This window comes from Ambystoma mexicanum, chromosome 3q, assembly GCF_040938575.1.
Source record: "Ambystoma mexicanum isolate Mex_15411 chromosome 3q, UKY_AmexF1_1, whole genome shotgun sequence".
Classification (NCBI taxonomy): Eukaryota; Metazoa; Chordata; class Amphibia; order Caudata; family Ambystomatidae; genus Ambystoma; species Ambystoma mexicanum.
Window position 1 is genome coordinate 1,039,766,171 of NC_090926.1, and position 20,800 is coordinate 1,039,786,970.

Here is a 20,800-nt window from a genome sequence, read left to right on the forward strand (position 1 = left end):
GGTAAGCAGTACCTTTGGTTAGAAGAACGTTTTTGTGCTGGATGCTCCGCGATGTTGCAGCACTGTACCTGACCTCTGGATTCCTTGGTCTGATGACTGAAGGCAGGACAATGGACGGGATCGCTCAGCAGCAGTTTTGAGGGAGGACCTGAGGTATGACTTCCAGCAACTTCTTGGTTCTGGTGCCTTTTCTGCAGCACCAACAAAGGACACGATTCGGCCAGTGAATCTTCTTCGCTTCCTGCAGTCCCGCACTCCGAGGTCTGGGCTAGTTAGATTAGATCTCTAGGGTGTCCTTGAGGGCTCAGCAAAGATTTGGACAGATTTGTCCTTTCCGCGACGATGCACTCAAAATGCGCAGCAGATCGCACAGGACCTCGGTAGATGGGTAAAATCAGAGTTTGTCTTGGTTCGTAATGGTTGTTCTGGTGCTTGTTAATCTGCTTAGAATCACATGCTGTGCATATGGTCCGACATCCAGTGGTAACCGCAGAGTATTGCATCTTGTCTTTCGGGGACCGAAAGGGGATGTCCGCATAGGCGTGTCTGTAACACTATCCCTATCGTGACGTGTAGTGTACCCAAAATCCCTCACGCGCCGTGGTCCCTCAGATAGTTTTTTTTCGCCCAGATAACTGGTCGCTCTATAGCTCAGCTCTTACATAATTGTCGGTTATTCCCCCCCTTAAATCATTTCGACGTCAAGAACAACTTCGACGAAGACTACGGAGGACTTGTCTACAGCAGTGGATTTTGGCACCTACGATCCGGCAGCTGATGCATCCACGTGGCTGGGCCTTCTGGCCAGCCTTTACAGTAGGGAGAGTGGGGTCGGGGTGGCCATATTTCCAGTATGTCTTTCCTCCTCTTTACCCTTTAGGTCTGGTCATCTTCCCCTTTTGCTATGGAAAGGACTCCTTTTAGGTTCTGCCCTAAGTGTAGGGTCAGATATCCGTGGAAGGACAAACACAGGACGTGCAACTCCTGTCTCCCCTTAGGTCATGACGAGAAGCAGTGTGCGGCTTGTAAACTCCTCCGGTCTGAGACCCTTAAGGAGCGCTGTGTAAAGCGGTGGGCCGCGTACAGTATGTCGCGGGTGGAATCCCCTTAACCCACCGTCACACCCGCCGAAAGTGACGGGGGCACCTCCGATGACCAAACATCAGTTGCGGATGTAATGGACCTCGAGGCGGACACTTCTAGGTCCGCCACGCCCGCCCCGACCCTCGAAGGCCTGACTCTGGTCTCGCTTCAGGGACAACACCCAGCGACAGGGGCGTACTATCGCATTTCACTAAGCACACAACCCCTACACCTATTTTGATGGGTACGTCGAAAAAAGTGAAAGCGCCAGCAGTGCCGTCGCCAATTTCGGCGGATTCCTCGGATCCTACAGATCCAAAGCCATCCCTGCATCCACAGCAGCGTCTTGCGACTGGGCATTCCCAAACAAACACGGGTGCTACCCAAAATCAGGTTTACACGTCGAAGCACAGAAATCCGACGCTACGACGGTCCCAAAGGCTGCGGTAGGCCCAAAAATCACGACTAGGCCTCAAGGCAAAAAACCGACCGCTAGGCCCTCTAATAAGTCTACCGATAGCCCTTCAGACCCACTAACTCACGCTGATTCGGCGGTAATCGAACACAGCATTGCAAGAATTACTTTGGCGGTTGGGCTTATTCCTGTTCCGCCGAAAAACATGGGGCAGGCCACGGACAAATCTTTGGATACGCAATGGTGCCCCGATTCTCACGATACCCATGAGGACAGTCAAGAGCCTCTTTCCAACAACCTGAGAGAATTTTTGGTGCCGAAGGGCGGAAGACGATGCTTTTCCACCTCTAGGCCCTTCTGGATTCTCTAGATGGACAAGGGAGAAATTTGAAGGGTGTATGGACCGTCTTGAAAGAATTGTCCGTTTTTCTGAGCATCCTTCCCCGAAAAGATCTTGTGGAGCCTAATCTGCAATCTGCTTCACATTTCCAAGAAGATCAGCCTTCTGACCCAGTCCATCATGAAGACAATCGTCCAGATGGATACTTTATAGGGACATTTACAGTGAGGATGAAGAACCTTCCTTTCTACAGAATTACGATGAGGACCAGTCGGATGCCACAGACAATTGGGAAGAAACCCAGCAAGTGGGGACGGACCCATGGACGCTTCCCCATCAAGATCAGGACACTGATGTATTGTGCCTGGATTCCCCTAAATCCACCCCGGCTCGCCAGGCCTCGCCTGTAGACGACCAAATGGTCTTCAATACCATGTTAAAGGAGGCAGCTGAACATTTTCAAATCTCTACTCAAGAGGCAGTGCCTGAGCAAGACTTTGTAGAAGATATCCTTAAGGAGAAACCTCCCTCTAGCCAGGCTATTCCCCTCCTTAATTCTATTAAGAGAAGATTGGCTCCCTCCCTGGTGTCACCAGCTCAAACCCGGGCAGTGAACCCAAAAGTTGAAGTTATTTCGGCCAGCTCCTTCGGACCCTCAATACATTAAAGGGCATGCCACTCCCGATTCCCTGGTAGTGACTACCACCCGGAAACAAGCAGGAGTACCCCTTTTTACGGGGAAGGCGCCTCCAGATAGAGAATCCAAGAGGCTATATGCCCTAGGTAAACGGGTTACCCCGGCTGCCGCATATACCACGCGCATAGCAAATAACACTTTGCTATTGGTGAGTTATGCTGATGCTCTATGGAATCTAGTACAGGAAGGTCTTCAAGAGGTCAGGTCCAAACTTCTCGCTATTGTTGCCGAAGGCAGGCAGGTGAACCAGAATGTAATAAAGGACACTGGACACGGCTGAAACAGCAGGCAGGTCTCTGGCACAAGGAACCTTACTCAAAAGGCACGCTTGGCTGCGTACCTCAGGGTTTAAGCCTGAAACCAGCCTCGCTCATCAAACCAATTGAAGAAGCTAACCTCTTCGGAAAGGTGGTCGATGAGGCCCTAGAAACAGCCAAAAAAGAGCATGATACTGTTAAGTCTCTGCATCAAATCACTCAGACCCTGTCCTCCCCCCCCCCACCCGACCCCCCAGAGAGGAAGTAATTCTTGGCAGTCCTTTCGAGGGCAGTCCCATGCAAGTCAGAACTATGGCACAGGAAACTTCAATGCCAGACAAACATCAGGAAGCCCCGCATACTACCCTCCAAGGAGTCAGCGACGCAGCAAAGCCAGAGGTAGAGGCCCCAATCCTAGAGGAGCCACAGCCTCTGGTCAGAAATGACCATCAGATCCAGGTCCCCTCCCATGTCACCCCGGTCGGGGCGCTTAACATCTTTCCTCATGGCATGGGAGGGGATAACTTCAGACCAGTGGGTCATAAAGACAGTCGCCCACGGGTACTGCGTGGAATTTGCCCGACCTCCACAATTCAGACTACCGCACTCACAGCGCCTTTCACCGGACCATCTGGAGATCCTGAATCAAGAGGTGGAAGCGCTGCTGGGAAAGGACGCTATAGAAGCCGTCCCTACTCTACAGGTAAACAAGGGTATTTCTTCAGTGTTCTTCCTTGTACCCAAAAAAGGACCACACCGTGCGCCCTGTTCTAGACATGCGTCCAACGAACAAGTTCATAAAACCTCAGAGGTTGTGCATGGTAACGCTACCGGAGGTGATCCCACTGTTGAAACAGGGGGACTATATGGCAACATTGGACATGAAAGATGCATACTTTCATATTTCAATGTTGCCAGCGCACAGAAAATATCTAAGGTTCATGATAGAAGACAGGCATTAACAATTCAAGGTTAGCCATGCGTTTGCTTGAAATGATGGCATTGTGCATATACTTGGTTCCCCACGCGCGGCTGCGCATGCGTCCCATGCAAGAGTGGCTCAACAGACAGTGGTGGCAGGCCAGCGGACAATGGGAAGATCTGGTAGTTGTTTTGCCAGCCCTCGTTCTTTCTCTGCAGTGGTGGTCAAGAGAAAACCTCTAGAAGGGGAAGACCTTCAACCCCTGCAATGGAAGCCACTCTCACGACGGACGCATCTCTCGCGGGGTGGAGGGCTCACCTGCTTCTCCAGACAGCACATGGTGTGGACCTCTCAAGTAGCGTCCAACCATATAAATTTAATGGAGCTATTGGCGGTGTTCAAGGCTTTAAAGGCCTTTCAAATGCAAATACAAGGGAAGACAGTACTGATTCTAACAGACAGAACTAGAGCCATGTATTACCTGAACAAACAGGGGGGCACTCATTCTCCAGGGCTATCCAAGCTGTCCCAAAACATTTGGATATGGGCTCTCAGACACAAGATGTTTCTGTTGTCCCAACATGTTCCAGGGGAACTCGATCTCCTGGCAGACGTGCTCAGCAGAGATTTTCCTCTGCCCGAAGAATACGAATGGCGCCTGCACGAAGACATTGTGTCCAACGTCTTCGCCTAATGGGGCTTCTCAGATATCGACCTGTTCGCGACTCGGGAGAACGCCTGATGCCAACACTACCCCTCCAGGTACCCCCAGAATCGCTTCAAAGGGAACTGTCTCTGGATAACATGGTCAGGGAAATTTGTCTGTTTTTCCCCTTACTCCCCTTCTCAACAAGATAGTGCACAAGATACACCAGGAACCAGTTACCATTATACTGGTGGACCCCATGTGGGCCTGCCAACCCTGGTTGGCTCATCTGATGGAAATGTCCCTCTCCCCACCAGTAAAACTACCCTGACCACCATACAACATGTCTCAGGACAGGGGGGAGACCCTACACCCATGCCCATAAACTCTGAACGTAGCAGCCTACTCCTGAGGTCATAGAGGGAGCTGTAGGTGTCCAAGCTCTGAGGTGCATGGACATACTCATGGAAGCTAGAAAACCCAACACACGTTATTGCTATGCCAGCAAATGGAAACGTTTTGTCATCTGATTTAATTCCAAGGGCGTCAATCCCATTGATTGCTCACCCACACATATTGTGCTGTATTTTACCCATCTGTTAGAAACTGGGTTGGTCTTTAATTCCCTAAAGGTTCATCTGGCTGCTCTTTCAGCCTACACCACATCACAACAAAAGGTGTTGTGGTGGAAGATACCGGTAATTAAGGTCTTTATGGAAGGGTTTAAGAGGATTTATCCTCCCCATTTCTCACCCAGCTCCTGGGTGGGGCCTAAATGTGGTTTTGACCAGGCTCATGGGAGCTCCCTTTGAGCCAATGCATGAAGCAAGTCTAATAGACCTGACTTATAAAACGGCCTTCCTAGTGGCCATCACTTCTATTAGAAGGGTTAGCGAACTACAGGTACTTTCTGTTCTAGACCCCTTTGTTGCAGTCCACAGGGATAAGGTAGTTATGCGCACTCACCCCAGATGTGCACCTAAATTCATCTCGAAGTTCCATGCGAACCAATCGGTTGAACTACCTACCTTTTTCCAGAAACCCTCTAGCATGGCCGAAAGAAGCCTACATACACTAGATGTGCGCAGGGCAGTCATGTTCTACCTGGAAAGAACTAAACCACAGAGGAAAACAAAGTTTTTCGTTTCAGTGGCAGCTGGTAGAGATGGGGATCCTGTCTCTAAATCCGCTATCTCCAGGTGGATTGTCAAATGCATCACACTGTTACACTCTTGGTAAGAGAGAACTGCCCTTCAAGCCTAGAGCACATTCTACTCTGGGCACTGGGGCATCCATAGCATTGATTGCAAATGTTCCTCTTGGTTCCATTTGCAAAGCGGCAACCTGGAGTTCTGTACATACCTTTACAAAACACTATTGCCTAGACACTCATTCTAGGTCTGATTCTCTGGTGGGACAAGCAGTACTAAGACATCTTTTCTCTACTATTCCTTCTCACAACCCACCTCCAACTCGGGGTACTGCTTGCTAGTCTATGCACAGCATGTGATTCTAAGCAGATTAACAAGCATCAGAAGACATGCATTACTTACCGTAATAGCATTTCTGATGATTGTATCTGCTTAGATTCACATGTGCCCTCCCTAACTCCCCGCTCGGGGTGGAAGAAACATAGACGTTTTATAACTTCTCTCTTCATGTACTCGCTCACAATATCCTTGGGCTCACTCACGGCAGAAAAAATACAATTGGAGGGACCTCGGCGTAAGAGGGATTTTGGGTACACTACACTACACGTCATGATAGGGATAGTGTTACAGACGCACCTAAAGTCCCCGAAAGACAAGATGCAATACTCTGCGGTTACCACTGGATGTCAGACCATATGCACAGCATGTGAATCTAAGCAGATGCAATCATCAGAAATGCTATTACAGTAAGTAATGCATGTCTTCCCATCCGTCAAAGGGATGGAGTCCTCTCCGGGGCTCCTCTGTTGCTTAGAAAACAGTGTCAGGACAGCAGAGGTTGCTTCAGTGTTGCAAAAGGTCTTCAGGCGTCTCTGGCCGTCTCCTTCAGTTACTTCAGCATCCAGTGGTTGACTTGTTTTTCACTCTAGGAGCTTCACCTTTTATACAGTTCTAGCACACACTCCTCTGCAATCTCTTTCAGCAAATTACGGAACGGGGCGTTTGGCTGTCCAATCAGCACAGTCGGACCCCCAGTGGAAACTGGTTTTATTCAAGCAACTCTGGCAGACAAAGGACAGGGTGGTGGAAAACTACTCCCCCACTTCCTGCCTGCCCAGACACTCTGGTGCCTAGACGGGGACACCCAAGTGTTCCCGCCAAAGGTAAAACACACACACACTTGCATCCCACTCCCAGAATGGTAGAAGGGCTAACAACCATGTAATGGTGAAAAATGAAGGGAGGCCTCAAGTTGGTACTTGGGTACCCCTATTGTGCACTACTGAGGCTATTGACCTAGCATTACATAAGCATGTCCACTGCCACCAGCCATGACTAGGAGATGTCTATGACTAAAAATGTCACTGGGGCAGAGAGAAGGGGGATGCTAGGTATCCCTTTGGCACTCCATATAAGGTGGTGTGTCAATCTCTGACTATAATGATTTGGGAGCTATAATAAGTATCTCTCTATCCTTGAACTGTAGTTACTCTAGGATAAAGAATAGAATCTCAAGGAGGACCCCGAGGGTGCCCAGCAACACTGCCCAGAAGAGTCTCTGTGCTGCAATAGTAAAACACAGATGCCTTTAAGAGTTATGGAGAAGACTAGAATCCATAGTACAGGCAGAAAACAAATGATAAATCTTCTTAACACCCAGCAAGAAGGAGCTGCAAAGGCCTTTGGTGTGGATGGTAAACTCCCCACTTTAAAGTGAGCAGCACTTGCTCATTTTGCAAGATGCATGCTAACATTTCATCAAGCCTGCACCCAGCAGGAGAGTAGCCAGAAACCCTGCAGATAAGTCTTCATTCCATATTTATCTTCTTTTGAATTGAACCATACTTGAAGATTCACAACAGGGCCAAAAAGACTCCTTCCCCCCCATTGGTCAAGGTGTACGGACGAATGTGTCCCTGTTAACTTGGCACCTATGATTGTGAAGGTATATTATGATGTTCTTATAGGCCTGGTGAGAGACCCCAGGTGGCTAAATTCTTCCAGAAGTTAGATCAGTTGACAAGATGGTTAAGTCAGTGCTGGCTATATAAATAAATGGCATTGTTTCCCACTAATGGTTTTATTTTACAGGCAAGCTAAAATAATTCTGTTCAAAGTAGTAGCCACTCAGTCTGTAACCTGTCTATTTGTGCTAGCCCAGGCTTCAAGCTCCTTAAGGATAAACTTCTTTCCCTGTTAAACAAAATAGGGGGGCCTCCCAGAATCTGTTCACAGAGCTGATTATAAAAGTACATCTCAACACTCGCCTTCAGGGGTTCCTTGGATCCTTCTGCTCTGCTTTATTTTCTTTTGGGGCTTCTGGTTCGTCCTTCGATCTTGAATCTCTTTATTGTTAGTCTCTTCTGGTCCTTACTGTGGTGGTTTACTGCAGAATATGCAATTGTGGTGTAAAACGGACTTTCCTGCATTTTTCCCATTAATGCGAATGGCACATTGACTTTTATCCCATTGATTCTTATTGAATTCTTATGTGACTCTGGGGGTACCTAACTGGCCCTTAACATGTTTCCTGTGATCTATTTTTAATGTCCTTCTCTTGTTCATATGGTTGCAGGTTTGGTTGTAGTTTAAATCTGTACCTGGACATCATGTTCGCCTTCTATTTGTTTTGTACTGTATACCGCATATATGTCAATATAAAGATTTTTAAAAAAAAATTGAATGTCCTGGTCTGCTCTCCTTTCGTGGGATTCGTTGTGTTGTATTCTGCATGCTTAGGCCATGGAACCTTGTGCTGTGGAGATTCCCGGGTGGACTGTTTACTTTAGAATCTGAGCAGTTGGAAGTTGTTGAAGGACCTGACCGGAGCCTACTGCTGGTCAATAAAAAAGGAAGCATCCCTTCTACCTGTGCGTGGTCCTGCTTCATTTCACTGGCGACGATGATGGGATACGGAACCACGCTGTAGATAATTTTGGTGATCTCTATTTTTCACCTGAAGTTTATTACAAAGGTAACTATCTAAAATGTCTCATTAATTCTTGGAGGCCTTGACCATGGTTTTGAAATTAATGTTTCTTACCATCTATCCCTAGGTTTAATTACCACGTGTGCATTTGAATTCGTTTTAGTACTATACCCTAGAGAGTCAAAATTAATATACTGTGTTGTGATGGTTGTGTGGATTTTTGGCCTAGATTCCTGCTGATGAAAGTCTATTTCCGTATTCCTCCTATCCCTTGCCTAGATTTGGTAAGTCCTGACCCCTAGTTGAAAACCTACCATATATAACGTGGGTAGGGGAGGGTGTGTTCGTGTCTTTAGGACACTGTTTTTAATTGTTCAAACTCAAAGGGCATTTTATCTGGTTTGCAAAGGTGTGGTGTTCCCTTGACCACTGCCCTCGCCATTGATTTATGTTGGGTGCCTATCTGAGATAGTGCACCCACATATAAGCAGTGGTGGAGGAGGGTTTGTTTCGTTATTTACTGTTTGTAGGGTATATAATGCGTTAAGTACTTATTTTCTATGGATAAGTGTGTGGGCTAATTTTACCTTTTGTGTTAGCCTAATTCCCCTACCTGAGATTTAAGCCTTGTTGCTCTTTCCAAATTACTTACCCTTAGGAGAGTTTTGACTTTTTTGTTCTTGTGTGTTACCATCTCCCATTATGGTCAGTTGTATATCCCTCAATCGAGGGTTGTACAAAAAATGCCTTAATAGCAGAAAACAGATGCAGGACTTTCTGATGAGGTTGGACTATCAGATCGTGAATAGCTGCAGTACTGGATGGACAGACAGAACATGCAGGGCCCCATACAAACCCAGATGGTTTCCTCTACCCCTTAACTTTACATATCTTTAGCTTTTTTGATTATTATTTTCTTAATAAAGTGTGTGGAAGATTTCTTGACCTCACCAGGAGAGGTTTGTCTCCTCCAATGAATACAATGGCTGGCTGACTATGTGAACCTGGCCCAGCTTAGAAAATAAATGTTAGTTTTGAGTCTTTATGAGCTATATCACACAGCTGTGTAAATTATTTTAAACCCTAATATTCTAACCACAATCATCTGAAGCAACTTATCAGTGTATGCAAATATATTTTTAGCATTGCAAAGCAGGTCTATAAATAGATTCTGTTGGTACAATAGATTATTAATGTGAGTAAATACGTTGCTGGTTGCCAAAATTCCTTTTTCCATCCTGCTTGCAGAAACACGCTTTCAAAATGGATCCATCCTTAAGTTGCATGAGGCCTAGTATTGATATTGAGGCCTAGTTTTCAAGTCAACCTACACTTTGCAGGTGAATACATTTTGCTCAGTCTCTTTTGCCATAAACATTCTTTATTCATATATTTGCATTTTTCCCTTGGAGTAAGGTCTGACCCTAATGTTCAATCGGGCACCAGTCAGTTTCAGAAGCCGGCCCATCATTTCTGGTTGCCACATAGAAACTTTCGCTAGCATCTTTGTGGGCAAACTGGGGATGTGCATCAATATAATACCAGCCAACCCCATCTCCAGGCACCACCCACTCAAACCCATTTGTGCGCTCGATCTAGGAGCTCAGATCAGAGACAACCGTATAGGATCATTACTGGTCTCCACAAAACCATAGAAGGGCCGTAATGCACAGTTAGCTGGTTTCTGAATAACCAAACAAAATAGAGACTCAGTTTGCAGCCACCATGTTAAGGTGTACTTGCACAAACGAGAACAGCTCTCTGGGCAAGGCTACTTGCTCAAGAAGACAATGTGGTGTCTTTGCATTAGCCCTCAACTTTGAGTGCCATACACGTCCCCAAAGATCCACATTGTTTAGGTGTGTCCAGGTGAGATCTAGATGGGTCTCCCTAAGGGGGAAATAGCCAGGGAATCGTTAAAATGAATCAGTTAAGCGGAATTGAGGCAGAAAGGGATTTTCTTCCTAACGTGCAGGCCACGGGACACATTGGGTAATAAGGTGGTCTGTATCTTGAGAGTGGAACATACTGATTCTGGTTGATTGACCGCCCAAGAGTCCCATCTAATCGCTAGTTGATTAAATGAAAGATGATGCTTTGCAGATGATGTTAATCATATTTTTGTTTGATAGGCTGGATCGTCAGAGCCAAGCGACAACATTGGTGCATCAGATATTTGGAGGTTATCTACGATCCCGAGGTGAGTAGATCATGTCTTTCAGTCTTTTTGGATGTCGAAGAGGTGTGTTTTGTTGGACTCTAATTGTTCTCTCCTGCTTCTGTTCCAGTGAAGTGCTCGCAGTGCAAAAGCGTTTCAGACACATATGACCCCTACTTGGATATCGCACTGGAGATCAGGGTATTCATAACTATTTAACATTTTTCCTTGTTTATGCTCCTTGACCTGTAACCATCATATTTTTGATGTAACATGTGCAGAGACTAGAAACTGTGTGATTGCGTGCACATCACTGACCTCTCGAGTACAGCATTGGATGAGACCACGGAAATAGCAATAATATATAGATTTAGTCTACACAGTTTAGAAGTACGGAGTTGATTAATACAGCAGTAGTGTAGCAAAATACTTTAAAACACTAAAAATAACTCCCTTTTGATTTGGGGCAGCACAAATGTTGCAGAATTCTGATCAACACTACAGGTAGGCTGAATAACACATGATTTAAATCCATTAAAACAGTAAACTACTCCCAACCCCAAAAGATTGGCGTAAAATATTCTGAACTAAAAAAATAGGGAACTCGCTCTTTGCTCTACTCCTTCCATCAACCCTCCTAACTGGGGTTATTTGGATCCTTGGTAGGAGTGGGGAAGTCACAGGAAGGAGCTCTATTATTGGCTGATTGTTGCACTCCGTGTGCCCCACACCGTGCAACCCTGAGTTCTGTTAGGCTGCTACTGGCTGCAGAGAACTGTCTTGTCCGGAGAGAACCAATTTATTTCCGACTACTTATACCAATTTGTGTGCAAACATCTTCTGTCCACACCCATTCCTGCTGTAGGCCTTAATGACAGCCTCTCACGTGCACCCCGGAGTGCAACCTTAAGTGCTGTTAGGCGGTTTGGGGGCTTGGGCTGGATTAAGGGCTTGTTGAACTTTGGCCTCTTGAAGCACATCTTGGATCTTGAGACGAATCTTCTGGTGTATGCCTGATTTTTGTAAGCATGAAGTTGCCTGGCACACTTGTGTATGCGTATATTTATACTGATATTATTTAATTTAACCTTTTTATTTATATTGTGTTGGGGGAAGGTGTGCTTGGTCTATAATCATTTGTTGAAAAAAATGTCCTATGTGTGCACATTAAAATATACTATGCCAAATAAGGCTGTGCCGCATCAAGCAGAAAATAAGCCAAGCAAAATTCACCCTATCCGGAAGGAAGCCGGTGTCCCCAACGGACAAATTTGGTTAATGTACACCAGCATACTAAATCCTTAACCTCTGACATTAGAGGTTATTGGAGCAAAACAAACCAAAGACAGGAGCCCAAAACCAACAAAATTCAGGTATGAAAGTGATGCAGGGAATCGGGTAACCGATAATCCCCTCCCAAGGCAAGATCTTATTCATTTTGATGCGCTACCTGACTCTGTCATAGTGGTGGAAATTCCCCAGATAGATGAAGGGGTTGTGGTACGGGTAAGGAATGAGAATGCACCCACATCCTTGGATTCTGGTCAATGCACCCTTGGGGAGGATATAACATCTTTGGCCCATCCAGGGGTAATTCTGCCTCCGTTTCCCTCTTTAATGATGACAGCCCAGGTTCATGCTGGGGAGGACTCACACTCCCCTAATTACATTTTGGGTAAAAGTATAGTGGCATTTCATCATCTGGGAAGGACTTTCTAAATTAAGCCTGATGGCTAGGCAAGTCATGCAACCACCTACTGAGATGAATTTACCAATAAACTTGCTTATTTGCCTACCTTTGGCTGTCCCCAAAAACTTTGCATCGGAACCCTGTGCTAGTGCAAGAGACCCAACCCCCGCCACTACCTTGGCTGGTCCTACCAAATGTATCACAATCCTTTATATTGTATCCAGAATCCCTAAATGTGTCGTCTAGTTCTTTGTTTTCTTTTGTCAATCCTACCCTGCAAAGATCTTTTGGCCTGAACCCGGGGCCTACTCTTATTATGGTCATCCTCACGGCAATGAACAGTGCTCTATTGGCCTTAGCCAAGTTGTTAGAAACACTTGTTGTGAAAGCTATTGAGCAAGATACATTGGCTATCTAGATAGCGGCAGTAACTATATTAGAACATATAATTTTAAAGGAAATGGGAACATTGGAGTCAAGGGGAAACTTAAAACTGGCAACCTCAATCAAAGGACCCCTTATAGTGGCCCCAGAGTTTGAGATTCAGGTTCCTGTCATGGACAGTAATAACGTAGATGACCCTTCAACTCTAGAGTTTAACTCATTTAACTCATCGGAGTGAGTCTATTATTACAAGAGTCGGTTGAGGAAATCCTAGAGGTGATTAAAGAACCCAAAGAACCAATATTTAAAATGTTTGCTAATCGAAAAGGGGCCTCAAAATTTGCACAAGCGGGGGCAAAAAATAAAATCAAAGATCTTTATTGAGACCAAGTTTGGCTCGTGAACATTTTTGGGTGCTTTATCTACATCCCTGCATGAATTTCAGCAAACAAAGGCTGCAGGGAAAAAGATGAAATGTTTGCCCCCCAAAAAAACTCAATTCTCCAGCATGGGGTCTGGCATGGATTCACATGCTCATGAATATTCCCCATCGTCAGGCTGGGAATCCTCGGTAAAGAAAAAATCAGTATCAGTTTTGTTTCTGATCTGTCTTTCTTACCAGTAACCAATCACTGGTCCCTGGGTCATACTGTCCCCAGCCAATGACTGCCCTCTCCCTAAGCCCCGCCCCTGGCAGCTATCCTCAGATTTTTACCGCACATTCAAGTGTTGGGAGTCCTCGTGCTATAGCTCTCGAGCTTTTGCTGCGTTTTGTGCTTTTTCAAAGAGATTTATCTCATTTTTTGGTTTAATCGAGCCTCAAGCTCCACCGTTTCTACTTCCGATCAACGGGGACCCGTTTCGGATTTATCTACGCCCCTCAAGGGTGAAGTTTTGGTCGAGTTACGCTTCTTGGAGGATTCCAGAAGTTTCTGAGGCCTACCTTGCGGACAAGAAGAAGATGCCCCAGGAGAAGGGAAGCTCGACTCCCGGCAAGCTGTTCAGGATCTGCCCTGGATGCAACCTACAAAATGTGTTCAAGGAGGACGAGCATTCGAAATGCCTTTTACTGCCTCCACGAGGACAAAACGCACGTGGAGAAGGACTGTGCGTTTTGCATGAACATGTCGGATCGGACTATGAGGGATCGTCGACCCGTCTCTCCAACTGGCTGGAAGGCAAGAGCCCAGCAGGTGAGAAGAAGAAGTCCGAGCGGTCTTCTAAGTCCTGTGAGGGCACCCCGGCAACGGGGGCCCAACAAAAGGCAAAGCACCGCGAGTCCACGGGCACCGGGAGTGCCAATCGGTCAGGCTCCTCGGCTGCCAGGCAGGGTGCACCTTCACCGACGCCATCAACCGCGAGCCAACGCTCTGGCTCGGGGAAGAGAAAATCCGAGAACCCGGCTAAGCTTCTGGAGAGGCCCCGGTCGATCTCGAAGGATCAGGCCGAAGGGGAGCGAGGCGGTGACCCTCCCCCTAAAGTGAAGGTCTCAAGCGTGCCCAAGGTGGTGAAGGCCTTGATTCACCCGGCTAAGGCCTTTATTGAGGGAGTCGTTGTGGCCCTGGCGAAGCCTGTCTAGGCTATCCCAGTGTAGGCGACCTCGGGGCCCAGAATTTCCCTGCCTCCATGGAGGGAATCTTCTTTTAAGCCCATCGAAAAGATCCCCGGTGGAAAAAGAAGGGGCGGGGGCTGTGACCGACACACACAACCGCCGAGGAGGAACTGACTGAGAATTTGGAAGAGTCCCGGTCCCACCGGAGGAATCCCGACGAGGGGGACAACGAGAGTGAGGGTGGCAACGGCGACGAGGTTCCCGTGGATGAGGAGCAACCATCGCGCCTGTCAAGCCCGTCGCAGCCCGAGCCGCAGGACAAGTCGGCGGCCATTTTGACTGCAATCCAAGCCTTATGCACATAGATAAGGACAAGACTGCCCCTACCCCCGACTGACAACACAGCTGAAGCGGGTCTGTCGGGAAACCCGCCAAACAAGCGGAGGAGAATTCATCCAGTGCCCCTTCAGCCCTCACAGCCTCGTCAACCTTTGTGGCCTTCCCCGGTCCCAAAGGATGGCATGGGAACAGACACGGCCACGACGGACGACGACGACGGTGGTGACGACGGGACTGACATTCCGTCTCCGATTCCTCGGGCGTCCCCGCCCGACGAGATTGGCTCCTTACACGCCATGATTGTCAGGGCATCCAAGCTTTTTCAGCTCTGCCCCGAAGAGAAGAAGGAAGGCTTCCTCTACCAACAGCGCGAGGCCATGAGGAAGACGGTCCTCGCGGTGCCGTTGCTGGATGACATCTGGGACGAGGGACTTGCCCTCCTCAAGAACCCGTCCACGACACCTGCCAAGAGGGACCGGTACGAGAAGAAGTACCGGGTCCCCGACACCGCCCCGTTGTGCCCTAGGGCACAGCCGACCCCGCATTCGGTCGTCTCCGCAGCGGCCAAGAAGAAAGGCGGGTGGGCATCGGCTTCATCCTCGACTTCCCCACCGGACGGCGAGGGAAAGAAGCTGGACGCCATGGGACGACGAGTCATCTCGTCGTCGGCGGCGACAACGATTAAGGTGGCCAACGCCCTCACGATTGTGGCCAGCTACGACAGGGAATTGTGGTACAAGATCGCCACCCTGTTGGACCTCCTCCTGGACGACAAGAGGGCAGAGGCCCTGGTGATCCTACAGGAGGGTGAGGTGGCGTCGGACCACACCATAACTGTGGCCACTGACATTGCCGACACCGGTTTCTGCCAGTTGGGGAACAGCGTTTGCCTTCGGCGGTGGTGGCTCAAGGTGACGGATTTCCGCCAGGACGTGCAAGCCAAGGTTTTGGACATGCCCTTCGATGGGAATAATCTGTTTGGAAAGACAGTGGATGAGTCGCTGCAGGCCATCAAGACCGACACAGACGGCTCGGGCCTTGGGAGTTCTGCAGCAACGGCGGCTGCCCTTTCGGAATTCCGGAGGCAAGCAAGGTGCATCCAAAGGATTCGGGGGCGGCTCCTCGACCTACCGTCAGGTGGCCTGCTCCTCGTCGCAAGAAGCCTACAGGGGATGAGTCAAGTCAGGTGGATCTCGCCGTCGTCGCCAGGGAGGCCAAGGAGGCAAGGCTGCTTCCAAGCAAGACTGAACCGGCCGTTGCGTCAGGCCCCCACCGAAGCACCCCGGTGGGAGGCCAGCTGGCGAAGTTCGTCAGCGTGTGGGAGTCCATCTCCACCAACCGTTCGGTGCTGGATACCCTGGCCCACGGGCACACTCTGGAATTCCTAAAGAAGTGCCCCCGAATTCTTCCAGTGGCCAGGAAGGAAAACCACGTCCCTCAACTGCTGTTAAAGGTAAGGGCGATGCTCAAGAAAGGAGCCATCGAGCTCGTCCCAAAGAGGCTCCGGAGTATACTCAAGATACTTCTTCATCAGGAAGAAGACAGGAGGTTGGCGTCCCATCATGGACTAGCGTCGGCTAAACAAATACATCAAGGCACAGAAGTTCCGGATGGTCACCCTCCAGCACGTGCTGGGCCAGCTGGAGCAAGGTGACTTCCTATCGTCGTTTGATTTGGAGGATGCATACTTTCACATCCCCATCCTAAAAGGACACCGAAGGTTTATCAGGTTTGTAGTTACAAGGGCGGCACTACCAGTCCAAGGCCCTCCCGTTCCGATTGAAGTCGGCGTCCAGGGTGATCACCAAGTACCTAGCACCAGTGGTGGCGCGGCTGCGCCTGCAGGGGATCCACGTCTACCCCTACCTGGACGACTGGTTCATCCGAGCAGGGACAAGGGAACTCACTGTCGAACACACAGCAAGACCGTCCGGCTGCTCACGGACCTGGGTTTCTCCATCAACTTCCCCAAATCCCACCTGGTTCCGTTGCAGGTCGCAATGTTTCTGGGAGCCAAGCTCGATACAGTAGCGCGATTAGCCTCGCCGTCGGAGGAAAGAACGCAGGCCATCCTGGGCAAGGTACAGCGTCTGCTGTCCACGGACGTGGCCAGAGTGAGGTCCATCAAGTCCCTTCTCGGGATGATGTCCTCTTGCATCTATCTGGTGCGCCTGTGCAGGCTTCGGATATGCCCTCTGCAGGAGTTCCTCGAGGCCCGTTGGATGCAAGCGACGGGCAGCTTCGAGGACAAGTTCTCACTCAACGAAGTATTCCGCCAAGCAATTTGATGGTGGGGCCACCCGCGTGTATCTCGCGGCAGGCACGGACTTTCAGACCCCAGCATACCAGGTGACGACAGATGCCTTCCTGGAGGGGTGGGGAGCGCACACCGGAGATCTTCACGCGAGAGGCCTGTGGCCCCCGGAGGAGAGGCCACTCCACATCAACATACCGGAGCTCCGAGCAGTGTTCTGGGCCCTCAAGTCATTCCTCCCATCCCTCAAGGGCAAGGTGGTGAGGATCTTCACCGACAACACCACCACGATGTTCTACATCCGGAAGCAGGGAGGAACCAGATCCCCAGTCCTGTCCAAGGAAGCCCAGGATCTGTGGCACTGGGCCGTTGCCCAGGGGATGTTTCTGGTACCTTTTCATCTAGCAGGGATAAAAATACACAATCGCTGACTCACTCAGCAGGGTGCTGCGCTCGCGCCAGGATCAAGTGGATCAACTCTTCCGGCGATGGGGCAAACCCCAAATCGACCTGACAGCGACGAACTCCAAGTGCCAGAGGTTCGCCAGCAGGTTCCCCCAGCCGAGGAGCATGGGCGATGCCTTCTCGTTCCCCTGGGACGGCCTGTTCCTGTATGCGTTCCCTCCGTTGCCGTTGATGCTCATCAACCAACTCAAGAGGTCCCGGTGCAGGATGATCCTCGTCGCACCGAGGTGGCCGAGACCGATATGGTTCCCGGACCTTCTGTACTGGTCAGCGTCTCCACCAGTCAAACTGTCGACGGACGCAGATCTTCTCTCCAGAGAAGGAGGCGCCATTCTTCATCACGAACTGGAGTCACTGAACTTGCAGGCCTGGCTCCTGCAGCACTAGAGTTTGGAGGGTACGATATCCCGGCTGACTGCAGAGAGGTTCTTGCAAAGGCCAGGGCGTCCTCAACTCTCAAGTGCTACGGACACAAGTGGAAGAGGTTCTCTGTCTGGTGCCGTGCACAGAAGATTAACCCTCTACGGATTACAGTCCCTCAAGTGTTACCATACTTACTTTTGCTGGCCAAAGCTGGACTAGCTCATGCTTCCATCAAGATATATCTGGCAGTGATTTCCCGATACACCAGAACTACAGGACGGTCGTCCCTGTGGTCTCATCGCCTGGTAAAGGAGTTTATGAAAGGACAGTTTCAATCGTTCCGGCGTGGGAGCTCAACGTGGTGCTGACCAGGCTCATGGGCTCGCCATTCGAGCCCTTGCATTCGGCTCTGTTGAAGTTCCTGTCGTGGAAGACAGCATTCCTTGTGACCTTCACCTCTGCACGACGCGTGGGAGAGATTCAGGCCCTATCCTGCAAGCCTCCATACTTGACTTTCCACGAGACGAGGGTAGTGCCGAGGACGCACCCCTCCTTCATGCCCAAGGTGCCGTCGGACTTCCATCTCAACGAGCTCTTGGTGTTACCAGTCTTTTTCCCCGTCACCTTCATCACCGACCGAGAGGACTTTTCACTCGCTGGATGTAGCTAGAGCGCTGAAGTTCTACGTGGACCGAACGAAGAGTTTTCGGAAGACATCACAGCTGTTTGTGAACTTTGGACCTGTGAACCAAGGGAAGGCTGTCTCGAAGGCTTCCATTTCCAGATGGCTCTCCGGCTGCATCATGCACTGTCATCGGTTGGCAAACCGACCGTTGCCCGGACGTCCGAGAGCCCATTCGACCAGAGCGATCGCTGCTACCACGGCGTTCTTGTCTGGTGTGCCCCTGCTGGACATCTGCTGGGCTGCTACGTGGAGGTCGACGCACCCCTTCACGAGATTCTACTGCGTCGACCGGGATTCCAGGGAGGAGTCCAGAGTCCACCAGGCAGTGCTGCGCAACCTGTTCGCTTAAGTTGAGCCTGGTGAGGAGGTAAGAGATGCTTAATGTTGAGTTTTATGTAATGCTTAAGCCTCCATACTGTCTATGCCAAAAGGCAAGCTTTTAGACCTGTACTTTAGGCACATATTATGGAGCACCTCCAAATCTCCAGTGTGACAGAATTTGGTCTCCTCATATCTCTTGAAAGCGTTTTCCCATACACAATCTTCTCAAGTACTGTGTGAGCAGGGGAGCCTGAAACCAACCACCTTTTCTTACGCTGCTGCTCCTTGCTCAATGGTCCATGTGCACATTTGTGGAAATGTTTTTCTTTCCACGAGTGTATGTTAGAACAATGGTGCATCAATGAACGCCATTTTTCAAGCAGAATATCTACAGATCATCACAAGTTTTTGAACTCCACCAAAGAAGGCCGCTGATAGAAGTTCCCACTTTTTCGATAACTGGGAATCGGGACTCAAAAGGGCACTTTAATCAACAAATATATATTTCTGAGGCTTGTGGAATCTGCTTAGATCACATGCTGTGCATAGGCCGACATCTAGTGGAAGCTGCAGAGTATTAGTTTGTTTTTTTCGAAAATGGGCGTCGACACAGGGCGTGCCAGTAATATTATCCCTAGTGTGACGTCCACTGTAACCATGATCCCTCACGCGTCTAGGACCCTATTTTCCGCCATACTGGTCGGAAGCATCCCACGGAGTTCCTGGCCTTAGCCACAATTTTGCTAAAATATCTTAATGTTTCCCCATTTCTCCACCCCAACGTCGAGCCACCGAAGTTCGACACTCGACGTCGGCCCGGAGAAGGAATCAACCGTCGACAGCTGCTCGGCGGACCTGGGCCTCGGAAGGTCACAGGCCTTGGAAGGCCTCTGGCCTCGGCCCTGCAAGTAGGGAGAGTGGGGGGTGGCACATACTCTACACTCTTTAATATATAGTTACATCTTCTTATATATTCCTACAATAATTAGCCCGCTGACACAAGGTGCGTATGTTGGGTACCCCTTTCCAATTTTGCCCCAAGTGCAAGTACCGTTTGGGTTGACAGACACGCCACGTGCAACCTCTGCTTGCCGAGGGACCACCCCGAGGCGAACTGCAGAGCGTGTAGTAGGTTTAAACCGAAAACACTAAAGGACCGTTCGATCAAGCGTTGGGCTCACCACGCCAGGTGGCAAGAGGCCATGGCAGCGGAGGGCACCTTCAGCGATGGCAGCGACGCCGTGCTTTCGGACGGCGAGGGCAATGTGGCGTCGAGACAGCCAAGCGAAGTCCCTGACCTCGGAAGGTCGTCCAGCAGGGCGGCTATGGGGAAAACACCCGGCGACACAAGCGCAACCCACACCACTTCCACCAAACATAAGACCCATCGAGACTCGACACGCACGTCGAGTTCTCGGAAAGAGGCACACAGAGAACGGTCCACCGAATCGGTGTCCTCTGGGCGTTCTCGATCTAGATCGCCGCATGACTCCAAGCAGCCATCCACTGTTGCCAAGAGTGCCTCGCTCCCTAAGGTAACGGAGGTTCGATCGTCGGAAGACGAAGACTACCTCTATCCCCAGGCCGCACTCCAGAAGTCAGCGTCAGCAGACCGCTTAACGGATGTTCCCGAGTCCCAACCTCCACACTCTAGAGTTAGGGACACTACCCCTGAACCTCGACGCCAGAAAGGCTCCGAAGGGCGGAATAAATGCTCTTCCACCCACGGGCAGCGGGGAAATCAACTAAAGAAGCATTCTGTACCTTCTTCCACACCTCAGAAGCAGTCAGACGGGTAAAAACAGATGGACAAGTCTCAATCCTCTGTCATTTAAAAGACCCCTGCACAAACACGTAGGTCCATTCAGGACAAGACAGGGAAACCCATCCCAGGAAAGAGTCATTCCCAGCACAAAGAAATGATCTAGTGACGACATAGACAGAGTTAGTTATGTCTAGGATGTCGTTTTTGGCAGATTTCTATGCCAAGAATCCTGAACACTGCCTCTCATATACCCCTGACGGGGCTTCACCCTCTGGTTCTAGGGACCCGATACCCCCAAGTAAGAAGTCCCGGGTTCAAGCACCAACACAGTCTTGGGACCCTTTCTGTATACAGCCCTATTCTCAATATGAGGATCCACCCTTT

The 20,800-nt window shown here is 49.5% G+C and overlaps 1 protein-coding gene across 5 annotated transcripts in view; it reads left to right on the forward strand.

Annotated features, from left to right (window-relative positions):
- Positions 1-20,800, forward strand: part of USP36 (ubiquitin specific peptidase 36) — a 1,150,746-nt gene that overhangs the window by 245,621 nt on the left and 884,325 nt on the right. For all 5 annotated transcript variants that reach the window (XR_011305183.1, XM_069655231.1, XM_069655233.1 and 2 more), the window contains exons 6-7: positions 10,573-10,640; positions 10,729-10,799. Coding sequence is in view for 4 of the 5 variants with exons in the window: in XM_069655231.1 (XP_069511332.1) it covers positions 10,573-10,640; positions 10,729-10,799 (139 nt within the window). In the remaining variant the exon portion in view is untranslated. The remainder of the gene's footprint in view (positions 1-10,572; positions 10,641-10,728; positions 10,800-20,800) is intronic.